Below are 25,620 nucleotides of genomic sequence, written 5' to 3'. Positions count from 1 at the left end.
GGCCCCAAACCAACCTCATTCCTCCAAGCCAAAGTACTTCTTTCCTATAATAGTTTTTGGGATTCTGTTCTCTGGTCATATTATACAGATACAGACTATTTCATAGTTACTATTCTGGGTTGGGGATGGGTAGAAAGGAAAATCTGGAAACCAGGAATTTATTAACTCAAATTTCAGCATGTAATTATTGAAATAATATTTTAATCATTTCAGTTCAACACAACTGAAAATGTAGTGTCACTGAAGGGCACTTCCAATTACACGTTGTCATTTTTTGAGCAGAAATATCATATCCTACTGAGTACTGAGAATATTAATTAAGGAGACTGACAGTTGATGGCGGGAGGTAGGAAAGAGCAATGATCAGTTCATAGCGCTAAGGAAGTGAAACATACAAACAGGAATTAGTACAGGTATCAGGTAAAAGAAAAACACAGTTCAGACATATATCTCTTAAATTACTAGAAAGAAATCATAGGTAAAGTTTTAGCAAATGGTCTTCAAACTTTTGGTAACTTTATTTGCATTTTATAGTGATTTTAAGCCCTGTATCCAATGAACCCATTTTTAAAAAGCTCAATGAGAAATGAAAGTTCAGATGTCTAGTACATTTTTTTTTCTAAAAAAAAAAAAAAAAAGCTTAAATTTCTGAATGAGCAAGATTGACTTTTGTAGGCAGAGGTCCTGCTTCCTCATGATCTTCAGCTGTGGACCTGATAACCACCAGGGAAGAAGCAGGGTATCTGTTCAGCTTCTGCTCATTCATAAACTCCAAGTCACCGTATATACTCAGCTTCTGCAAAAGAAAATCAATATACATTAGAAATCTGAATAATGAATATTTTACCTTAGGATATTGGGTTAAAATGGCTCCAGATTTATTACTAAAATATCAGAAATCCAAAATCGTGCAGCTGCTATAGCGGCTCAGAAACATCATATGCTCTTCATTATCAGCAATAGAAAACAAATTACTAATGATGCCTTTTCGGCAGGTCTGATTGTTGGGGAAAATTCCAAATAATAATGGCGGGTCTCTTGTCAAAGTATTGAATGTGATCAAAGTGGAGAGAGAATAAAGTGGAAACCATCTGCCACACAGGCAGGGGGAGGGGGGAGGGGGGTATACTGGGGTTCTTGGTGGTGGAAAACGTGCACTGGTGAAGGGATGGGTGCTTGAGAATTGCACGACTGAGACTTGGATGGGAGACTGGAAAGCTTTGTAACTGCTCTTACGGTGACTCAATAAATAAAAAACTTGAAAAAAATTTTTTTTTAAATGAAGAGTGCTTTTATTCCATATTCTACCTGAATCCAGCTCCCAGCGAACGGTCAAAGAAAACTTTCTACATCTCTCAACTTGAAACGCTTCAATGCTCAGGCGGAAATGGAGCTGGTGTGGCCCCACCCGAGCACGGCTGCCTGCCGTGAAGCCTGGAGCCAGCCCGGAGGAGCTGCTTGGGCACAGCAGTGTGAGGCGACCCAGCCTCGGAGCTTCTCCCCACGGCCTGGCTTTGTGAGAGGAGGAAGAGTTCCAGGGCAAGGCATGAGTGTGACACCTAGGGGTGGGGGTGAGAGAGCGGTGGGGAGGGGATCTCTCTTGCAGACGGCGACCTGGCTTCAATCCCCAGCACACCGTCTGGCTCCAGGGGCACTGCCCGAGGACCCCTGAGCACAGAGCCAGGAGTAAGGCATGAGTACAGCCAGGAGTGACCCCTGAGCACAGAGCCAGGAGTAAGGCCTGAGCAGAGCCAGGAGTGACCTCTGAGCACAGAGCCAGGAGCAAGGCATGAGTACAGCCAGGAGTGACCCCTGAGCACAGAGCCAGGAGTAAGGCCTGAGCAGAGCCAGGGGTGACCCCTGAGCACAGAGCCAGGAGTAAGGCCTGAGCAGAGCCAGGGGTGACCCCTGAGCACAGAGCCAGGAGTAAGGCCTGAGCAGAGCCAGGGGTGACCCCTGAGCACAGAGCCAGGAGTAAGGCCTGAGCAGAGCCAGGAGTGACCCCTGAGCACAGAGCCAGGAGTAGGGCCTGCGCAGCACTGGGTGTGGCAGTTATCTGGAGAGACCAAAGTGGCCAACAGGCTCCGGGTGCTGCTGCTGTTCTTGATCACAGGCGCTGCGGGGAGGAAGGGGTGCCCCGTGGTGTTCCCCACAGACCACTGAACCCGCGGAGAAAGGTCCCTGCAACTGAAGCTGTACAGTCCAAACAAAGCGCATCACAGTTTAGCAGGCGGCCCTGGAGCCTAGCACCGCGAGAGACGGGAGTCCTGAAAGGGGGGCAAAGACGCCGGCACTCAGGGAGCTGGCCCGTCGGAGGGAGGCCGCCTCTGTTGGAGAGAGCTGAGAGAAAGCACCAAGTGCCCATCAGGAGGTGAGCGGCAAGGGAGGACCTGAGTGGCCCGGCTCAGAAGCAGAAACCACGTGGCGCTGCCCAGTGGCCGAGAGGGCACTCAGGAGGGAGCTGAGAGCTGTCGGGCCCAAGCCTGCCTTCCAGGCGCAGGCTGACCAAAGCGTCCCGGGGCTTGGCCCTGGAGTCCAGGCACCAGCCTTCTACGCTTGCTATGTGACTACGGTGGAACCACACACTCTTTTAGTTTTCCTACCTGGAAAAAGGAAGATATCAGTAACAGAAGACCTCCCGGGATTACTATGAGATGTAACTGAGCCGAATCACACAAAGCGAAGAACAGGATACGACAGAGGGGGCAGAGCAATAGGACAGCAGGCAAGGAGTCTGTCTTGCACACAGCTGACCCAGGTTCAATCCCGAGCATCACCAGGCGTGACCCCTGAGTGCAGAGCCAGGAGTAAGGCCTGAGAACCACCGGTGTGGCACAAAACCAAAGAACAGGAAGCAGCCAAATATACTCAACATCCGCCAGTGAAACTGGGACACGGAGCGGAGGTCACAGCGAATCACGACCAACAGCCCATCAGCTCTACCCACGGTCAGCCACGCAGATCAGCCTCACGTGCATATTTCTTACACAAGCGGCAGCTTAGGCGTACGGGCTTTCGAAAGGGACAAAGTACCAGAGAGTGGCAGGCCAACAAAGGTCATTTTATAGGTTTGTAGTTTTGTTACCAGGATTTCGGAAGGGGTGGGGGTGGGGTGGGGGAAGGTAGACAGGGGAATCTTAGAGGAGAGCCAAAAATATAACAGGTATATGTATATATCTATGTATATATTTTTTTTGAGAAAGAGAGGTAAGGTAATCATGCAGATGTGGAATTTTAGCTCTATAAGGAACAATAACATGATTAAGATACAGACACATCAGAATTAAAAAGAATACAAGTTGGTAACAACACAGCAAAACTTATCAGGATAGTTAGATTATAAACAAACAAAATACAAAGAAATGGACCCAATTATCTAACTGAACTGCAATTCGAAGTTCCCCATAAGCCTGACTTGGACCACTCAGTCTAACCTGCTCTGGCTACCTAACTCCGACAGTCCCTCGCAGTCCCGCACCGGGGGGAGCAGAGCGCGCCTCCCCGCTGGCCCACACCTCGCTACCTCACCCTCGCGGCCAGGTGAAGACGCCCATCACCTAGAAGCCTAACCTGGCCACCCGCATCAGCCCGCGCCCTCCTTAGCGACCTGCACATCCATGATCTGTGAGGGAGACCAGGGCCTTCACGCCCCAGCTCTGGTCTCAGCGCCCTCTCGGACTAAACGGTACGACTCTCGGCTGGACGCAGTCTCGGGGCTGCCTTGCACACCGCCAGGCCCGGTTCACTCCTGGCACACCACATGGGCCCCAGGCACTGTCGGAGCGACCCCCAAGCAGAGGCAGGAGCAGCCCCCAGCACAGCTGGGTGGGCCCCACCCCGATAAGCACAAACCCAAGGAAGATCGACCAGAGCTGTGTGCCGACCCACCTCTGGCAGGGGTAACAAACTGCTGTTCAGTACTGCTAGGCAGGCCAGAAGTAGGAAGATACTTTGTAGGTACTGTTTGCTCTGCGCTGGGGCCCCACCTGGCAGTGCTGGGGGGTCCTCCCAGCTGTGTTCAGGGCCGTTCCCACTACTGCTCAGGGGGCCATGCCGGGCCAGGGACCACCCCAGGCCTTCTGCATGCGAAGCATGTGCTCTGTCCACTGAGTCCTCCCTCTGGCCCCACTTTATAGTCTGTTCTTTACTGTACGCACCCAGCTGTGCCCAGGGCTTGCTCCCGCCCCGGGCTCAGGGATCACTCCCGGCAGTGCGTAGGGGACCATGTGTCGTGCGAGGGATCAAGGGTACTCCGGGACAGGCACATGCATGCAACCTGCTGTAGCATCATTCCAGCCCCAACTCTACATCTCAAAGGACTATGTAAATGCTAGTGATCAATACTATCCTGCTGCCAATATTGTATCTAGCTGCCAATATTATGAATCATCAAAATGAGATTGATCATTATTACTGTGTAAATCTTACATTGAAATAGATTTCTATTTCCAATCAAGTATACAGCTCAAGCACCATACTTAATTTAATTTTCCTGCTTCCTCTTCACACTTTCTTCTTTGGGCTTTTAGTTCTGGGGTCAGCTGACAGGACTCAAGGGTCACTCCCTGGCGTAGGGTTTAGGGAACCACGCAGTGCTGAGGGTGAAGTCTACTACTTTTGGAGGAACAGGAGAACTAAGGATTATTTCAGCTAGATATGATGTCAGTAGATACGAGTTTATATTGAGTTTCTTTTCATTATCTTTTGGTTTGTTCTGTTTGGGGGCCATACCTCACTGTGTTCAGAGCTTACTCCTGTCTCGGCAGTCAGGGGTCACTCCTGGCAGGCTCGGGGGACCTATGGAGTGGCAGGGACTGAGCCCGAGTCAGCCATAAGCAAGGCAACAGTACCGCCCTACCCACTGGTACTGGCTCTCTGGCCCCTACATTTGGTTCTATAAATAGCCTTCCTTACTTGAGCACTAAACTGAATACAACTGTAATCTCCCTAAAAGAAAATTCCGTAACAATTATGTTTCTTGGGCCAGTAAAATTAATTTATTACTTTGTTTGCTGGACCACATGGAGCTGTGCTCAGGGCACCGAGTGGTGCTGGAGACTGAGCCCTGGGCTCCCACATGCAACACACTTGCTCCAGCCCTTTGAGCCATCCTGAGACCTGGGGCAGTTGAACTTAAATTACCAAGGAATTACAATAGTCCATCTCTCTCACGGCTAGGTTCCAGAGCACACTAACTCAGGATCTAATACTCCAGCCTTGCTGTTTCTTCCTTTTTGTTTTGGGGGGTCACACTCAGGGGATGCTGGGGATTGAAACCAAGTCGGCCGTGTGCAAGGCAGGAGCCCTCCCTGCGGTGCTGCCCCTCCCACCCCTCGTCCTTGCTGTTTCTAAGGCAGCAGTTCCTTCTTAGTATTTATAGTAATTAATTCAACAGCAGAGCCTGGCAAGCTCCCTGTGGCGTATCCGATATGCCAAAAACCGTCACAACAAGTCTCACAATGGAGACGTTACTGGTGCCCGCTCGAGCAAACTGATGAACAACGGGAGGACAGTGATACAGTGCTACAGTTCAACATTAAGAGATTCTGTAAGTCTTGGTTGTCACCACGGAGAGATCTGTCAACAGGTCCTTTTCATTCTCAGAACACCAGGGGGAGACTTCACCCAAGCCAGCCTCCACACACATACGCCACCAGGGCAGTCAGTGCCTCGAGCTACTGCACTAGGCTCTTCTGTGGCAGACCTGTAGTTGCCGGGTGTGCGCCAACCCCACATACGACTAGAGTCACCCAATCTCCCATCCTGCCATCGGAGAGGCCTTGTTTCCCAGCTACGTAAGTAAGGCGTCTAAACTGGCCACCCCAAGGACTGGTGCTGAGGCGGCGTGCAGGGCCAGCAGGGAATTACCTCCGAGGGGACGTACTGCTCCACCGCTGTGGCGACAGTCGCGCAGCAGATCCACAGCAACACCATCACGGACAGGACCAGGGTTGTGGTCAGGATCCAGCCGGAGTTGCTGCAAAAACACAGTAGGTTAAAGTTGGAGACTTCTCGTGAACTCCCCGTGCTCAGTTTAAGGGTACACGGAGAACTGCCTGTGTACCCAGCTGGCACCGCTGCAAAGACAGCGCTCCTATCCGGTGGCATGACGCCCGCTCCTCCCTTCCTCGGGTTCTGTCCCGTGGCTCTGTCGAAGTCATGGTCAAGAAGGACACCCCCACCCCGCACAGACTTTCCATTAAATAAAATGAGAGCAGCTTACACATGGGGAGGGTACCAAGCAGAGTCGTGGGCTCTCCCACGGAGTACCAGCCAGGAGGCCCAGCGGCACAGCGCGCAGGCGCCACAACCTGGCTGCCCAAACACCGAAAGGAGGGGAAAAAAGGCGAAAGACCAGCAGTTGCAAGGCTCAGCTGCCGGAGTCTTTTCAAATTAACATATTGTCAGGGAATAGGTTGTTTCAAAGAAAAAGTGGTCAACCTCTTTTTTAAATAACTGAGTCTGAGTCTAATTCTAAGAAACTATTAGGTATTCTTTTGTATTTGTTAGCTCGCTTCCGTTAGGGCGCCAGGATCACTACATCTGTTCCATCAGTTTCACATACATGTTCCAGCACCCACGCCACAGCGGGGTGGACAGTGTGCTGTCCACTCCCCCCACCAATGCCCCCTACCAGGCTCCCTCCGGCCCCCAGCCCGCCAGTTTCGCTGTGGCTATGGCTGGGGTCTCCTGCTCCCAGTGCTGTGGGCTCTGTGGCCTGGAGAGACGCACATGCCACACCCGACACTAGCGATGCGCCCAGGGTGTCCGTGACTGATGCCCACCTCTGCTTACAAAGGTTGCTGCCTAAGAAACAGTCACAAAATTACTTCCGAAATACTATATTTAAAAGAACATAGCCCTTTGGACCCGGCTGTGGAGCGAGCACGATAGAAGAGCCCAAGGAAGCGCCCTTGGACTCCAAGCAGCCCACTGAACTAATTCCAGCATGGGACCAGAGACCCCACGGTGCACTGAAACAGTGGGAACCGGGCATCCCCCAATTCTTTTAGCCTCTCTCTCTCTCAACTCCTTCCTCCTGAGCACAGCGCAGGGGCCGCGGTTTTCCTGAGCGCAAAATGGAGACGCCGAGCCTCTCTCTAGGTTTCTCCATCTTATGAGCACCATAAAAGGGTAAAAGTTTGTAGTGATGTTATTTCTGGTTGTACTTTCCCTGGACTTTATACAGAAACCCAAAACCGCGCGGCCGCAGTCATCTTAGCATCAGCAATATGTAATGGTTCCTTTTTAATGGGTCGGACTTTTGTGGGAGATCCTAACAAGAATAGTAAGTCTGTTGCTGAAATATTGAAGGCAATCAAAGTGGTAGCCATCTCTCTAGACTGAACTAAGCTATATCCCCACGCCGGCTGAGAAGAAATTTTCTTCTTTCTCGGGAAGAAACGCGGCGTGTCGTCAACTACAGTGTGATGTCCATTAAGCAAACAGACCTCGTGGCGTGGGAATGGGATATAAGGGGAAAAATTATGTACATGGAACAGTGGGACGCTGGTGGAATCTCGAGCCGGAGCTGATACCAGCGCAAGACCTTCGGTTCCAGAGACTGCTTGCAGACACTCTACTAGTCTATCAACTAAGCCAGAGCCCCACGCCTCCTGATGACGGGAAATAACCACCCTTTTCGGTTTTTTTTCCCTTGTCAGGCAGCGTGGCGATTACTAAACAGGCGTGAACTCGGTGGCGCGGGGCAAGGGGGAAAAAGAAAAGTTATGTAACAAACAGCGGGACTTAATATCTCTATATTCTTAGCAGTGGAGAACTATCAAATGCCTCCTTGGCAATAGGACTGCTTTTCTTTTTTGGGGGAAACCCCAACAACGGTAGTGAGTTGTGTGTTGAAACATGGAATGTAATCGAGATAAGGCGTAAACGAAGTGAAACTTATGTACAAGAGTGGGGACTGGGGAGGTGGGAGGGGGCGGCAGGTATACTGGGGGGGTTGGTGATGGAAAATGGGCACTGGTGAAGGGAAGGGTGTTTGAGAATTGTATAACCGACATAATCCTGAGAACTTTGTAACCCTCCACATGGTGATTCAATAAAATTAAAAAAAAAAAATAAAAAAAAAATAAAAGAACATAAAATATAATGACGGTATGTTAAAGGGCAGTGATTTACCAATACAAGTCCAGGTAGTACAATATTGAAAATAAATTATAATTTAAAATTAGATATCAGAACTTAAGTTATGAGGTTTCAGAAACCTGTCAAACTGCAGGAAAAACCCTAAATACCAGAAAAAACAAACCCGCCCTCACTTTTTTTTTTTTTTTTTGCACAAAGCCAAAATGCAAGTTTAGAAAGGAAAGAAGGGGGAGACTGGAAAGTTGAATTTTCATTTTCTCACCCAGTCTTTAAAGACTTTGTTCAGTAAATGAAAGTAACTTTTAGGTTGCAGATACTACCCATCTCTGATAAGACCAGCAGAAAATGACTTCTATCCCAATAAGTCAAATAATGCAGCCCTCTGGCCTGCAGGAGGGCCCACCGGGGGCGCAAACCCACTCCGAGCAAGTACGTGCTCCCAACACAGCAGGTCACTATGACCTGCTGGCGGTCAGGGTCACGTCTCTTTATCTGAGCGGTGGGAAGGGCTCAACACCAAACATTTTGGCAGAGTGGAAGCAGGCGTACGTTTCTAACACCTTCCTCCCCCTCCAATGCTAAATATGCCCTCCTGGGAAAGTGGAAGTACCTGCCCACTCTCCTTGCTATCCTTCGTTCTCGTTCTCTTAGGGTGCGGGGAGGGTTGGTCCTCCCCAGGAGTGTGGGCGGACAGAGGGCAGCCACGAGTGCCGGGGACGGAGCCCGAGACATACAGATACAGCAGGCCTGAGCTCTCGCCCTCTGCGCTAGCTCCCTGGCCCCTTTCTCTGCCATCCTTAAATCTCCTTGGCACTTGGGGTCAGAGCAACAGTACAGTGGGTAGGGCAGTAGCCTTGCACATGGCCAACCTGATCTCCAGAGCACTGCAAGAAGTGACTGTTGTTCTCGAGCATCGTATGACCGAAACACAAGCATGAAAATATGTAAATCTGTAACTGTACCCTCACGGTGATTCACTAATAAAAATAAAATAAATAAATAAATAAATAAAAAGTTGTGCATATAAACAACATTAAAAATAAAAGTGACTACTGCGTGCAGAGCCAGGAGCAACCCCTGAGCATCACCAGGTGTAACTGCCAAACCAAAAATAATAAGAATTGGGGCTGGAGCGATAGTACAGTGGTAGGGCGTTTGCCTTGCACATGGCCAACCCGGGTTTGATTCCCAGCACCCCATATGGTCCCCCAAGCACCACCAGGAGTAATTTCTGAATGCAGACCCAGGAGTAACCCCGGAGCTTTGGGTGTGACCCAAAAAGCAAAAGAAAAAAAAGAATAAAAGTGAAAATCATCCCCCAAACTAGAAAATTTAATTTAAATGCCTAGAGAAGTACATTCTTAACATGAATCAAGGCATCCCCTAAGAAAATATTAAGAAATGGGGAGGCACCGGCCCCTCCCACCGCCGAGATGTGATTTCGGGGGCTGCCTGCACGAGTGTGAATCCAGACCCAGCAAAACCTCTTTCGGCATAGGCACCTCCTTGCAGAATGTCTCCCCCGTGCCCGCCCAGGGGGGGAAAGGTATTTTTTCTCTCTCTCTCTCTCTCTTCTCTCCTCTTTTCTCTCTCCCTCCCCCTCCCCCCCCCCCCCCCCCCCCCGCTCGACCTCATTTGTCTTCACAGTAGGTCTGACTCTAGTGGCTTACTCCAAACAACAATAGTGAGGTTTCTGTTGAAATATTGAATGTAACCAAAGTAAACAGAAAGTAAAATGAAACTTATCACTTACAAGGCGGGGGGTGGGGGTGCGGGATGGGAGGTGTACTTTTTTTTTTTTGGTGGTGGTATATGGGCACTGGTGAAGGGATGGTTGTTTCAGCATTGTATAACTGAGACCTAAGCCTGAAAGCATTGTAATCTTCCACATGGTGATTTAATAAAATAAAATTAAAAAAAAAAAGAAAATATTAAGAATGCTTTTGTACTGTCAGAAAATTATCTCTTAAAGACATTAAAATATACAAAAGTTGGGCCGGAGCGATAGCACAGCGGGGAGCGCATTTGCCTTGCACGCGGCTAACCCTGGTTCGATCCCCGGCATCCCATACGGTCCCCCAAACACTGCCAGGAGTAATTCCTGAGTGCAAAGCCAGGAGTAACCCCTGAGCATTGCTGGGTGTGACCCAAAAAGCAAAACAAAACAAAACAAAAAACAACAAAAGTGTAAGTATGGCAGGGAAAAGATTAAAAACAGGCTGGAGCGATAGCACAGCATGTAGGGCGTTTGCCTTGCATGCAGCCAACCCGGGTTCAATTCCCAGCATCCCCATATGGTCCCCTGAGCACCACTAGGAGTTAATTCCTGAGTGCATGAGCCAGGAATAACCCCTGTGCATCGCCAGGTGTGACCCAAAAGGCAAAAAAAAAAAAAAAAGAAACATCATTTTTTTCTCCTTTATGTTTAAATAAATATTGCTCCAGTCCATGTTTAAATAGTAAATAAAATTTTAAGTAGTTAAAAGGACTGCATTGTTCTGATACAAGCCAGAGTTTACCTTCTATACACACAGAGAGAAATACATACAGCGAGAGGCATCGCAGGAAACCTTCACTCTCTCCATCCTCAAGATAGCTCCTGTGGGCTTGGGAACTTCTCATCTGCAGATCTGCTGAAATAGCAAAGAGGAGTTTACAACAGTCTACCTTTCAAAGGCCACTCTCACACCATCACTTCTACAACCTGGGTGTCCTCCACAGCTACTCAGTTGTTTTATTTACAACTTTAGATTATTAGTATAATCTAATACATTTTATAAGACTGTCTTCTGGCACTTCTAAACAGAATGGATAATCTACATTATGGACTTCAAATTCTTATTGGCACTGGAACTTTTTCTCAATTAGGTATGGTTTGGGGTTAAAATCTAGTCCAGTCTAGAGGACTGGAGCAGGAGCCCAGTAGGTAAAATCTAATATATTTTTAGATTATAAAATACGTTTGCCTTGCATGCGGCCAACCTGGGTTCGATTCCCAGCATCCCATATGGTCCCACGAGCACTGACTAGAGTAATTCCTGAGGGCAGAGCTAGGAGTAACCCCTGTGCATTGCCGGTGTGACCCAAAAAGAAAAAAAAAGATCTAGTCCAGTCTAAAGAAGCCTTTACTAAATGCTGTCTAGCCACCAAAATTAGAAAGCTAGTTAAATCAGTTATAAAAAATAAAAGTATGCATGCTAGTTTATTTTATAAACTTTGGCTTGATGTTTTATAATGCCATCAGCTGAAATCCACCCTACAGTACAGGAATGCACTCTTTCAAATAGTTCATTATCTGCTTAGTTTACGAGGAAACATAAAAATATTTCAGGAGTTCATACCTAAATATCACTTAAGGCAAAGCAGCTTTTAAGAATAATGGTTTTCAAGGTGTGGTTCCCGAGAATATGCCACAAATGCAAATACTCTCAAAAAATGAAAGCTTGGCGCTGTGACTCAGAAAGCTGTTTTACAAGTCCTCTGGATCTCAGCACACACTGGAGCCTAAGAAGCACTCTTCCAGCATGCATCTGTTCACTTCCACAGTACAAAGACAATCGCACGGCCAGCTCTGCTACATCCACATTTGTCTGCTGGTGCTTCTTGCAGTTGCTCCTGCCACTGCAGTGCTGGGAATCAGATCCAGGGACACCGAGACCCAGTGCTCTGCCACCGAGCCACACCCCTGACCCATCTGCTAATGTTTTTCATCTTGTTACTTAAAATACAACTTACAGGACATTTTGCCTAGTGATGATTCTTTCATATTTGTAGATTCCTGCTCCAACTGTGATGCATACTGGATTTCTGGCTTAGACTAAAATGATAATGAAAGCAATTAAGTCACTTGTACTTCTTGGGCTTTTTTTCAGTAGCAAGTTCTACAACACATCATCTTTATAAACATTCATGCTGAAAAAAAAAAGGAACATTAGTATGGTGTAAAAAATAAAACACATTATCCACAATATATTTTAATTGCACTCTTTGAATATCAGATCCATAGCCTTATAAAGAGGCACAAATTTCTGGCATCATCAAGTACTCAGTCTAATTTCCTGACAACATTATCCCAAAAAAAGCATAAATTACACCACAGTGGATTCAACCCTGCACAAAAATGAGTACTAAATCTAATTGACCAAAAATTCAGCAGACTGCCAAAATTTTTGACTAAACATATATTATCTCTATTTTTTCTCATCTGAAACATTCAAGTCTTTCCCAGAAATAAATAATTCATAAACAGCAGCTAAACATTTCATGCTTTCCATCTTCTACATTGCACTGATGCTTGGAGTAGGGGTTTTTCCATCCTAGTTACACTGACACTAACCTTAGAGATGGTGTTCTATCCTCTTACAAAGAACTTCAATTTAAAGAGAGAACTTCTTTCTTTTTTAAAAAATTTTAAAATTTTTATTAGTGAATCACCATGATCACCATGAGGTACAGCTACAAACTTATAAACTTTTGTGTTTGCATTTCAGTCATACAGTGATCGTTTACCCATCCCTCCACCAGTGCCCATTCTCCTCCACCAGTGTTCCCAGTATCCCTCCCACCACCCCATCCTGCCTCTGTGGCAGGGCATTCCCTTTTGTTCAAGAGAGAACTTCTTTTGTGTTTTTCTCACTATCAAATTAAGTACAGGGGCTCCAAGGCTAAAAATGTGCTAAATATCACATACTAACATTATAGTACGCCACTCAGTAATGACAATAACAGGCTCACTTTAATTATAACCTACAAATAAGACAGACTACAACATAATTTGTTGACTAGTGAATTTGAGGAACTTAGCCACAACATTTTTAAAAAGACAGCATGGTAGATAGGAGGTGAGAACTGAGTCAAAGTGACCAGAGTTACTCTAAAGTCTAAGTCTCACTTACTGGCAGGGTAACTTGAAACAAATTAGATTCTCAGCGTCCTCATTAATAAAATAGGGGTAATATAACCTCATAAAGTTGTCTGAACATTTGAAATAATATATATATATATATATATATATATATATATATATATATATATATAAAATGCCTAGTACATGGTGGTGGAGAATGGGCACTGGTGAAGGGATGGGTTATCAAACTTTGTAAGGGAGAAACATGAGCACAAAAATGTATAAATCTGTAACTGTAAAAAATAAATAAATAAATAAATAAAATCCAAAAAAAATAAATAAAATGCCTAATACATAAAAATATTTAAGAAATAGCTGCTTCTTTATTATATCACATGGTAAATAATGAGGTAGAAGAAAAAGTTCTCTCTTTTGGAGAAAATATGCTTTCAACAAGCTTCCATATGAGTTATTAGGTAAAATGCTATTAATGATTAAAAAACAGGGACAGGAGAGATAGCATAGCAGATAAGGTGCGTGCCTTGCAAGCAACCAACCAGGGTTTGATCCCTAGCATCCCATGTGGTCTGCTACGTGGTCCCCCAGACACTGCCAGAAATGATTCCTGAGTGTAGAGCCAGGAGTAACCCTTGAGCATCGCCATGAATGGCCCCAAAACAAAACAAACAAACAAAAATCTCATAATGTTTTTCCCTAATATCAATATGATATATACATATGCCACTGAATAAAAAATATGATTCTTACCTGCTATATCTAGGGCTTTTATTTATCAACTTGGCCACTATACAATCTAGAAAACTTAAGAGTTCTTGTTAGATAAACACATTTACAGTTGCCGCTATTTAAATGAACTGAGGAAGAAGAGCTGTCACCTGGAATATAACTATTTTCCCATCATCAGCTTGAAGATAGAAAGTCCATGAAGAGGTTATGAAGCTCTGTGCGGAGTCCATCATGTCACTCCAGAACGACCTCACCAGAGTCAGAGGGAAGAGCAGATGCATTTTTGGCATCAGGGTCATGAGCTTTAAAATAAATCATGGGAAATATATTACTCTTTAATATATACATTTAAGAGAATCCACAAATCTTTATTGGGATAGGGCATAAACAATTAAGTTAATCTACCATAATCATTAGCACAGAAGTAACTTATTTATGCAAATTAATTATGGTACAATTGCTAGTGAATTTAACTTGCCAGCAAATATATACGCTATCTGTGATCTAAATCCAAATAAAAGGCTTTGAATCAGGCTCCAAAATGAGGAGTATCTTCAGATTTGATTAAATAAGGGCTAGCAAGACCTCAAAAAATAGAGGGGGAAGGGTCACATCATATTCTCATCTTTACAGCTTTTGTGTAGAATAAATCAGGATATGAGTACTAAAGAAAAAGGGAAAGAAAAATATTGAAAGAATATGCAAATAAAAGACATCTGACAACAGAGCAGGGCAGAAGAATTTGTGGACAAAATGTATACAGCTAGCTGCTGATAAGATTTTAATACTAGTTTCTATCAATTAAGACTTTATGACTTGGAGTGGACCTCTCTAGGATGTAAGAGTGAGATACCAGGTTTTGGAATAATTCAGATTCTGCTCTACTTCAAAAGAGAGGCATTAAGGATTATTAGAGAATGTGCAGGTTTTAGAATCAGAAGACAAGTCAAATGATCCCACTCAATAGCTGTGAAGTCTCTCACTAACTCATGGACAAGCATTTACTGAGATTTTAAGATACCAGGGATCATGTGCATCTTATTTGCCAGGTTCTCCTGTGTTTAATCTGTGTAGTCTATGTAGGACAAAGATTACATTACAAGGCGAAGCCCCAAGTGGTAGTCAGCAGAGAGAAGGTCCCAAGTGCTGCATGCCCAGGGCCCCGCAGTGCTACTGGGTATGGACCCGGTGACCCCCAGAAATGTCCTTGTGTTTTCCATGATAGTGATCAAAACAGGCCGAGGGGCGGGGAGAGAATGAGAACCCAGGTTGATATGAATATCTAGGAAGAGACACTTCACCTAAAATTGGGGTGAGAAGGTGTTAAAAAGGCCTCACCAAGGAAATGACACATATCCCGGGTAAAGAGGATCCCTGAGGCAAGTGGGGAATAGAAGAAACTGAGGTGGGGTGTGGGGTGCAGGGTGGGAGAAAGGGCTCGACTGCAGCACCTGCCAAGTTTCATTTGCCTAAGGGAGGCCTGGGCTTGGTCGCTGGGGTCCCCCAAGCACAATGCCAGGAGACGCCCCTGAGCACGGCCACCTGTGGGTGACCCTCCCAAAAAAGGAGAGACATGAAATAATACCTCGCATTATCAAATTAAGACCTGTAAAGTATGCATACAATAAAGAAAAAAGTATATTTAATACTCATAATAACTGTAGTGAAAGTGATACACAACCAGGGGCTGGGGAGGGGGGAGGGGAGTGACTGCTAACAGGTACTGGGGATGATGAAGATTTCTGGAATTAGAATGGTCACGAAACTTTTGTGAATATACTAAAACTTAATGAACTATTATACAATAGGGGGTGGGGGGTATACTGGGGTTTTTGGTGGTGGACTATGGGCACTGGTGAAGGGATGGGTGTTTGAATATTGTATAACTGAGACATAAACCTGAGAACTTTGTAACTTTCCACATGGTGATTTAATAAAAAGTTAAAAAAAAAAAACAACTTAATGAACTAAACTTTCTACAAAGATGAGTTTAGGAATATGTGAGCTATATATCAATTTTAAAAAATGTTCAAATCTCATTCAAGTCATTGTTGTATCTTTATAATATTATCGGTATAGTCATGAATGCTTAATATACATGTCATTTGTAAATGAAAATGATCAGAAACAATGTACATATTCTCAAATAAGGGACTCCTTAAACTGTACAATACATTCATAACGTGGAATATTATGTTGTTATAGATTGTGTGGCTTTGTTTGAGGGGGGTCAGAGGCAGTATCTAGGTCAGTGCTCAGGTCACTCCTGGGGGCACAGAGGTGGAAGCTAAGTCTCTTGCATACAAATAATGTACAAAGCAGCCCTTGGGCTGTTTCTTTGGTCCTATATTAGAGATTTTAATTTTAAACAGAGGGCCAGGGATGTGGCTCAAATAAATGCCCTTCAAAGCCCTGCTATGTGAGGTCCCGGATATGGATTATGGCTGCCCCTCAAACACTGCTGGGAGTGACGCTTGTCACAGCCTGAGCACTATTGGGCCCAAAGAACACAGAATAAAATACAGGTATACATATTTATGAATAAAATACTTCTGTATTGTACCCAGTTCAGCAGAATAGGAAACGGTGGCTAATATAGAGGATAAAAGACTGTTCACTATATATTCCTTTCGCCTTTTCAGTTTTGTACACTCTAGCTGCATTTCTTATGCAAAGTTAATACAATTAAGACACTGGAGACAGTGCTTGAGGCTCCTCTGATCTCTGTGCTCAAGTGTGATTCCCGGTGGTGCTAGGGAACCATATGCCGTGCTGGGAACGGAACAAGACAAACTCTTACATCCTATACTATCTATACTATCGCTGTCCCCTAAAATTAAGAAACTGTAACCAGTATTCTATCTAGAGTATAGAATAAGGAATTACAAAAGGTGACTCAGGAGTGGTGATCGGGAGCCAGGCGCTGGTAAGTGCTCTGGCCTTACATCTACTGACGTATCTAAGACAGGAGAAAGACAGGATGATTTCTCCATTTAGAAAACTATCTGGACACAAACTAAAGGAAGAACTGAAAGGCACTGAAGTGGGAAATCACTTGGGTGTTAATTTAGTGCTGAGAGTTAAAGACAAGTACTATAGAAATGATGCTAGCCCAAGTTAAGGCAATGGTAGTTAGGATAAATAAAAACATCTGAGCAGGCCCAGGGAGTTGCTCAAGGGCTCGGAGAGCAAGTCCCCAAGCACTGCCAGGTGTGTCCCTGCTCCCAAACGACCATAAACCATCAATTTTCACACGCAGAAGAGTATCTTCACTGGACCATGAGAAAAAACAAATGCAGTTACTAACGTGAACATCCTTTTTTGTTTCTGATATTGGGTCACTCCAGCTGTGTGTTCAGAGGCGCAGGGACTGGAAGGCATGTCTCCCGCACCTACAGCGAGCACTCACGCGGCTGAACTCTCTCTGGCCCACAGCCGGACTTTTTAGGAGTAAAGCGTTACACATAAATAATCATGCAATTAATTTCTTTTCTATTTGCCAACAAGTACTATGCTTACTGACAAGTAATTACGAAATGTAACCCTGGGATCAGGTGGGTGATAAACATTTCAATACCGGTCAGTGTGATCTAAGCAGGCAATGTCAAAGTACTGTTTCTTACTTGCTCTTGTCTCTGTTCAGCAAACGGCAGCTGACTGTGGCAACCAAGATGGCAAGCATATTGCTCATCAGATTGGGAATATGCTTCTGTACATGCTGTAAGAGAACCCAGTGAAATTACAAAAGGTAGGAGGAAAAGCAAACGATTTGTCATTTTATAAAAATTTGGTTTTGGGGAAGAGCCTGGCAAGCTCCCCATGGCGTATCCAATATGCCAAATACAGTAACAATTACAGATCTCATTCACCTGACCCTGAAAAGAGCCTCCAATAGTTGGGAAAAACGAGTAAGGAGAGGCTGCTAAAATCTCTGGGCTGGGACGAATGGAGATGTTACTGGCGCCTGCTCGAGTAAATCAATGAACGGAATGGCAGTGATACAGTGATTAGTTTTTTGGGGGGTCGGTATCCCTTGTGGTGTTCAGGAGATGGGGGTAGGGTGGCGGAAGGGGGCCCTCTTGATGATACGCGCCCTTGTGAAGGGATGGCACCGACAGTTTGGTGACGGTGGTGGTGCTCAGGGAGCCAGAGGGCCCCCAGGAAGACACCCAATCTCGCTGGGACGCCATATGCTGATGGGACATGTCCCATCACTCACTGGCGACATGTCCATTCACGGCTTGTGCCCCACCCTGGGAATCATCTCATGGCTCTTACAAAGAAATCTCACACTGAGAAAGCATCCTATAGACAGGAATCTCCAAATTTGGTAATAAATGTAAATGTATTATTTTAATAAATCCCCCTAACTTCTACCACAAGTCCAACGTCTCAAGTATGAATCTTAATTATATTCAGGCGAGGGATATATGACATTAACATGAGGGGTTCTCTGTGGCTGAAGTTTGGAAAGTAGAAAAACTGGGACTGGCATATTGAACTTCTGGCTCCATCTGTTGACTGTATGTAATCTGAACAGAACTGGTGAGCCTTTCTGATTATTATTTTCTATGTGTTTAAAATGAAAATACCACCACCCACTTGGTTGAAAGAAATACATATTTCAGTGATTTATATAAATATATATGTATATGCATATTTATATAAAACTGCTACGGCGATCGCTAAGTTGAAAAGAATATGTAAATGGGAAGAAAAAAAACCCAAAATCTAATTAGTCCAATACCCTAAATTCTAGGAAAACTGAACTTAGAAAATGTTCTATAGCAGATGATCCTAAAGTTATAATGGGTCTTTACCAGATATAATCTCGTCATTTAGTTCACTAGAGCCATTTCTTTCTTGGAACGTAACACTCCTTTATAAAAGTTCTATTTTTATTTACAACCCAATTACATCTTCCTACTGTTTCTCAAAGATGTGGAAACTATAGTGAACAGTTTCTTGTACCAAGATGCCAGTTCGGAGCCTGAGCAGTGGCGAGGAAGACTATGGTCCCGTGGAGACTACCTGAGTCAGGGCACACTGACAGGGAGAAAGGCTGCTCCCCTTAGGCTGAACACACGCACGTGACTTAATGAGTGGAGAAAATTTCATTCGAGTTCTTTAAAAGGTTAAATGTCAATTTTGTCCAGATTATAGATTTCTTTTATTAAACATGCCTTTTTCAGCAAAAAGGAAGAGATGTAAAAGACTTTGATTCCTTCACTGACATAAGTCACAAAGAATTGACCACTAAATAATGCGTCAAAGGCCCAATTCAGTAAAATATCAAAATTGGTTAGACCAACCAGTCTATACGGAAAGGCTTAGGAAAGTTAACCATGGAAAAGGTAGTGATAAATTATGAGCAAGGCAATTATTACTGCATTTATAAAACTCAAACCCTTGGTTAAACAAAGGTATCCTATCCACAGTACAAGAAAAAAAAATATACCGTTTCATCAAATTTAATGTCCATGAAATTTCTAGCAGCAGTTACAAAAATTCTAACTTCATAATAATTAGGATGCTAGTTTAAAAGGCTGTTTGTCAGGCCAGAGAGACAGCACAGCAGTAAGGTGCTTGCACTGACTGCAGCCAAACTGGGTTCTACCCCAGTCGTCCCATATGGTCCTCAGGATTGTTCCCTGAGTGCAGAGCCACCAGGAGGCTCTGAGCACAGCCAGGCACGGCCCCAAAACAAACAACAAAAACAGAATGTCATATCCTGAGTAAAAAAAAGTACAACATAACTCAAAGAAGAAAACAACATGAAACATATAAATCTCTTGAAGAGAGCAAAGAACATGTCATGGCCAAGCCACCAGACCCTGCCCTAGGCTGCTCCATTCAGGGCGACCCGGAGGGGACTGGAGGGGGCGGGGAGACCTTTCCCCGCCCCCACAGAGCCAGCCCCAGCAGCCAAAACTTCCAGAACTCAAGCGTCGCCATGCTCACGGCTACCCTCCAAAGGCGTGGCCAAGCCTCACCCCTGCGTGAATCTACTCCCGGACATCTCGTACCTTACATACCAACACACCAAGAGTAGCAGACCAGTTTGATTGGGTTTAAAGCAGAAAGCAACCGCCCCCAGGGGGAAATATAGTTACACAGATATAGACATAAGCACCCAAGGCCCAACCTTCAACAACGTGTTACCAATCTCTCATGGAAGGGCTCGATGGCTCCTGCGTGAAATACAACAATCTTCACACCCTTTCCTCTAAGAAACCTTTTTGTCTTATTTTCAGTGGATTATTCATAACAAGTGATAAAAAATAAATTATTTCGGTTCTGCTTTGGGGGCAGGGTTTGGGATGAAAATATGATGGTGGGAAGGTGTAATGGCGGTAGGATTGGTGTTCGAGTACTAAATGTAATCAAATACTGTGAACAACTTTATAAAATTAAAAATTAAAAAAAAAGATTATAATGCTGCCATTAACAAAGTACCTTACCTGATTCACATTCTAGTTTGGTCCGATTTAAATCAATTCCATCATCCACAAATTGACAAATTGAAAACAGTCTGCAGCCTCTTTGACACGCGTACAACTCCTCTTCCTGGGAAAGTTCAAGAACAGAGAGGATTAGCAAAAAAAATTTCCCCCTGGGGAAAAAAAAGTAAAAAAGAAAGCGAAGTTAGTAGGGTTTATCATCCACCATCCCATCAGCGTTATAACTTAAGGAGCCAGGCAGACTTACAGGAATCATACAAAGAGATTATTTCAGTTTCTTCTTTCTATAGTGATACCCAAGAAAGAAACCTAGAAGGAATAAACAGAACCTTCCTCCCTGATCCACCGCTCCTATTCTGTGGGAGAAAATTTGACAATAAGGCAAAGTGAGATAATCAGAGCTTCCACATATGTAGAAATGAGTGAGCAAGTGCGGACCAACAGCATACGTCTAAAATATGAATATTTCACACAAACCATCCGGCTTATCAGGAAGCCACCATGACTAGCCTCACAGGGCAACTGCTGCCAGAAACACCCCAGCACAGACAAGGGCGATAGCGTGCACGGGAAGGCCAGTGGCAACCAGCGAGATCTGGATGAAAGCCTTTAGGTGAGTGGTGCTGCACAAGAGACTTTACCCACGGGATATCTCAGCTTTCTTAGACAGAAGATACTCGCTACAAATGATCTCAGACCCCCTCAATAAGGCAGGGGGTAATCCTAGCACAGTGCTGGGGACATAGACGGTGCTCAGTAAGTGATGGTATTAATCATAATTGTTTGTTTGCTTGCTTTTGGGGAGTGGTGGTTATGTTTGACCACTAAGGTGTGTCCAGGGCTTACACCAGGCTCTGTGCCCAGGAATCACTTCTGGTGCTGCTTGGGGGGACGGGGGGCATACGGGGTGCAGGGGATTGAATCTAGATTGGGTAAATGCAATGCACACACCTTACCCGCTGTAATATCTGGCCTCCTCAATAGATTTTTTTCTATAGAAAACAACAGTTAAAGCCATAGTACATGTGTGGGATCTCAAGATAAGAATAGATTCACCATACACTAGTAGAAAAAAACATCTACTTAAAAAACCTAAGGACACTGTCTTGTTTGTTGTTTTTGGACCACACTTGGCTGTTCTCCAGGTTCACTTATGCTCAGGACTGACTCCTGGCTCTACGCTCAGGGGACCATGTGGGGTGCCTGGAATCAAACCTGGCCAGCCATGAACAAGGCCAGGGCCTTCCCTCTGTACTCTCTCTCTCTGGCCCCGAGGACAATCAGGGTTTTCATCCATAAGACAACTACAGCATTTGAAATAAACCAGCCCATGCGGCGGAGTAAGCCACCGTAACTGATTGTATGATCCACTGGGTACAAACGGGCAGGCATCGAGGAAGGCAGGAAAAGTGTGTGCACACTGCGAGTCAGTGGCCGACGGGATGCAAAGGCAGGCGTCCCTGCGGAGGGCTGTCAGCGGCTGTAACGCAATGAGACCCGGCCACGGTCTAGAACACACAGTAGTAATCCATACTGCTTTGAAGGCAGCACATTTTTTTGAACCCAAGTTTTGGTTACTCTTATTGTTAAGGTGAAACTGAAAGAATTTTACAATTCAGATCAATTTCATGCCTGAGTGGCTTTTTCAGGCTTTATAGAAACAGTGGAAGAATTCTCTTGTCTTTGGAGCGTCACCTATCTCTCCGCACCTCTCAGAGAGGAAACGGGCCAACCCTAATGCATGCCATTTCGTGTTTTCTTTCCTTCACGAAGCTAACCAAGCCCGTTTTCAGAACAGATCGTGGCACAGCAAAAACAGCCGAGCTTGAGGAATCAGCCCTGTTCTAAAGCCCAGCCTCATACTTCTTCTGTACAAAGTTAAACATGACTTAATTTCTCAGTGTCAGTTTCCTTAGCTGTAAAATAGGGGTAACACTCATGTCAATCTTGAATATGAGGGCTATACATTTTTATCTATAATATCATTATTATGCTATATGATCTAATATATATAGCATTCTAATAATATACTTAATTAGCAGCCACAATGTGCCAGGCTTTTATTTTTTTATTTTATTTATTTTTTATTTTACTTTATTTTTTGCTTTTTGGGTCACACCCGGCAATGCTCAGGGGTCATTCCTGGCTCATGCACTCAGGAATTACCCCTGGCGGTGCTCAGGGGACCATATGGGATGCTGGGATTCGAACCCGGGTCAGCCGCGTGCAAGGCAAACGCCTACCCGCTGTGCTATCGCTCCAGCCCCCAGGCTAACTTTTAAGGCACCATACAATATGGGCACATAAGAGGCACTCAATAGCTATTAAAAGTATTTGGAGTTGGAGAGATTATACAGAGGATAGGGCACTTGCCTTGCACGCAGCGGGTCCAGGTTCAATCCCTGGCACCTCATATGGTACCTCAAGCCTGTCAGGAGTAATTCCTGAGCACAGAGCCAGGAGTAACCCCCGAGGCATTGCTGGGTGTGGCCCCCCAACACCCCCCCCCTGCAAAATAAGAATATCCTAGGGCTGGAGCTATAGTACAGTGGATAGGATGCTTGCCTTGCAAGTGGCTGTCCTGGGTTCAATCCCTGGTATCACAAATGATCCTGAGTACCACTAGGAGTGATTCCTGAATACAGAGGCAGGCGTCAGCCCTGAGCACAGCACAATTTGGCCCAACCCCTTTCCTCTCAAAAAAAAAAAAAAGGCGATCACATCCTATTCCAAGTGTTTCCTGTTCTAGACAATATTATTGTTCAAGTAAAAATTTCAAGCCCTATTCATTCCAAATGACTAGCAAGGAAAAGGGGCTAGTCACCAAACAATGACCGCTAATAACCTCAATGATACTATTTATATATTTTATAAGCATTTTTTTATCCTGAGTTAAGTCAACTATTCTCTCATTAATGAGCATCACCAGTACCAAACACATCAGACTGGTTTTAAGACACACAGCAGAAAGAATAACTATCTACCGCAATGAGTCAGGTACTATTCTAACAGAGCCTTACGTATTAGCTTCAGTCCTCATACTTGGTCTGTAAAAGGGGTGAATTTCTGCCTTTTTTTTTTTTTTTTGTAATTGGCAAAAGAAGCTAAGAGATACAAAGTGACCAGCAAGGGCCCTTGGAAAAAAATGGTGCTGGGATGGGAACCCTCCTCTGTATGGTTCCAGAGCCACACCTTGTTAAAAATGACCAGGCCGGCCCTAATCAGCTTGTTAATATGATTTATGTCTCCTGTATTTGGACCAGACCAATTATGCCACTGCACTTTTGAGGAAAGTTAAAGAGTGAAATAATAGCAAAATATTTACGCACAGGTAAAGAAGTTTGCTTTCTTGCAACAAACAATATTGAGTCATTACAATAAGATTTCTATTTGTCAAAACCTGACCCAGAGATGACATGCAAGCATCTAAATTAAGGGCATTCACCTTGCACAGGGCCAATCTGGGTTTGCTTCCTCCGTCCCTCTCAGAAAGCCTGGCAAGCTACCGAGAGTATCCTGCCCGCACGGCAGAGCCTGGCAAGCTACCCGTGGTGTATTCAATATGCCCAAAACTGTAACAAGTCTCACAATGGAGACATTACTAGTGCCCACTAGAGCAAATCCATTAACAATGGGAGGAAAGTGCTACAGTGCTCTTATAACACACTGCTTTTTCCTGAAAGGTAGAGCAACTATTTCAGAGGTGGACCAACAGAAATCATTAATAGTGTTAATCCGACTTTACAAAGGAGGCAGAATGGGGTACCCAGCTCTAGTGCTCAACTACTACTATGAGAAAATGACTTTGGCAAGCCATGGAAGCCTTCAGAGGCTCCCTTCCTCCACGGAAAAGCTGCTCTGCGCGGTGGCTCTGAGAATTCAGGATGTTGGGTCAATCTCTTATCGTACTAGCGAGTACAGCATAAAGAGTTAAAGGATTTTAAGGAGTCAGATGACTTAAGGAGAACATCTTCAAAGATTAAAAGTGACTTAGAGATACCCGTTGTCAGAAAGCTCTGGATACTACAAAAGTTTCTCAAGTTTACAGAAATGCCTCTACTTAAAATTGCTGAATTTTCATCCTAGCATTCTAGTTTATACTGCATTGTTAGGAAAACATACAGGAGAAAGACAAAAAGAAAGAAAAAAGAAGAAAGGAAAAAAGTAGAAAGAGAGAAAGAAAGAAAGAAAGAAAGAAAGAAAGAAAGAAAGAAAGAAAGAAAGAAAGAAAGAAAGAAAGAAAGAAGAGACAGCAATCCTTGAACGATAAAAAATAAAACTGCCCTGAATGCCAGATCAAATCGGTATTCATGAAGGTGAAGGGCTCGCAGAGCAGAAACAGAACCCACAGAAGGGCGGTACCGATTGACCTGGGTCCCTGGGCCCGGCCCCCCTCTCCCCAGTCCCATCAACCTCACAACTGAGCACTCCCGTCCCGCGCCTCTGCCGCACACGGGCCATCCGGGCCATCCCGCCGCGACGCCGACGCGCGGTGAGCAGGAGACATCGGGAAGGGAGAGGGTCTCGGAGGCCGGGTCACCGCCGCGGCTGGGGCTGGCCTCCACCTCCCGGGCCGCAGTGGGCGGCTGGACAGCAAGTGGACAGTAAACAGCGCCAGCGGCAGGGAACGCAGGAGGGCGAGGCCGGCCGGCCGCATCAGCAAAGCGCTCCCGGGGCAGGGTCGCGGGGCAGGGTCCCGGGCGGCGGGGAGGGGGGAGCACACCGAGTCCGCAGTTCCGAGCCAGCACCTCTTTCCCGTTCTTCACGGTTTTGGGGGTCCCCAGGGCCTATGCCCAGCTCTGCGCCCCGGGCTGGGCTCGCGGGACCATATGGGGGCGCCGGGCACCGCCGAGTGGGGCAGCCGAGCGCGCCGCACTCCCGCCCCGGCCCCGGGCGCCCGCCCACAAGCCCCCGGGGGTCTGGGCTCCCGCCCCGCGCCCTGGGGGCAGCCCCCGCAGGCACCGCACCCCCGCCCCCCGCGCTCGGGAGAGCCGTCACTCCCCGCAGCCCAGCTCCCGGGGTGGGGGCGGGGGGAAGGAGTCGCGTCGGGCTCGGCCCCGGGTGCCCCCACTTCCGGTCAGCGGCGCGGGAGCCGGGGGGTGGGGGGGCCCGCGCTGCACCGGCCCTACCTTGGGGTAGGTGTGCAGGGGGTAGGTCAACTGACAGGCCCGGTGGCAGGACGCCGTGTCGCCCAGGACCGAGTCAAACGCTTCCGCCGCGGCGGTGCCCGAGCCCCCGGCCAGGGCCACGGTGAGCAGCAGCAGCGGCGGGAGCCCCAGCTGGGCCCCGGCCCAGAGGTGCCCCTTCGGCGCCATCTTGGTTGCCTCTGTCACCGAGCTCCGCGGGAGGCTGTTTTCTTCCCCGGCTCGGCTCCTCTCCGCAGGGCCGGACTCCTTCCCCGCCCCGCGGCCGCCGCTTCCGCCTCCGCCGTCCGCCCGCCCGGCTCCGCCCCGCCCCGCC

General features: G+C 46.1%; 1 protein-coding gene across 2 annotated transcripts; it reads right to left on the bottom strand.

Annotated features, from left to right (window-relative positions):
• Positions 1-494: 494 nt before the first annotated feature.
• Positions 495-25,619, bottom strand: TMEM59 (transmembrane protein 59). 2 transcript variants are annotated; one of them, XM_004607113.2, is made up of 8 exons: positions 25,290-25,619; positions 20,161-20,266; positions 17,323-17,417; positions 13,849-14,001; positions 11,842-11,923; positions 10,655-10,739; positions 5,869-5,977; positions 495-796 (listed from the first exon to the last, which is right to left on the bottom strand). In XM_004607113.2, exons 1-8 carry the CDS (start codon positions 25,473-25,475, stop codon positions 641-643), a joined length of 972 nt encoding a protein of 323 aa, XP_004607170.1. In that variant the 5' UTR covers positions 25,476-25,619; the 3' UTR covers positions 495-640. The 2 variants fall into 2 exon arrangements, with proteins under 2 accessions (XP_004607170.1, XP_004607171.1); XM_004607114.2 differs by having other exon boundaries at positions 10,655-10,736.
• Between the last annotated feature and the right edge of the window lies 1 nt (position 25,620).

This window comes from Sorex araneus, chromosome 5, assembly GCF_027595985.1.
Source record: "Sorex araneus isolate mSorAra2 chromosome 5, mSorAra2.pri, whole genome shotgun sequence".
NCBI classification, from domain to species: domain Eukaryota; kingdom Metazoa; phylum Chordata; class Mammalia; order Eulipotyphla; family Soricidae; genus Sorex; species Sorex araneus.
Note: the sequence above shows the minus strand (reverse complement) of the source record. Positions and strands in the feature narration are given on the sequence as shown.

Coding starts and splice junctions, on each gene's coding strand:
- TMEM59 (XM_004607113.2), bottom strand. CDS start 25,475: ATGGCGCCGAAGGGGCACCTCTGGGCCGGGGCCCAGCTGGGGCTCCCG. Junction 20,267..25,289: donor CCCTGCACACCTACCCCAAG/GTAGGGCCGGTG, acceptor GAACTTTCCCAG/GAAGAGGAGTTGTACGCGTG. Junction 17,418..20,160: donor CAAACTAGAATGTGAATCAG/GTAAGGTACTTT, acceptor GTTCTCTTACAG/CATGTACAGAAGCATATTCC.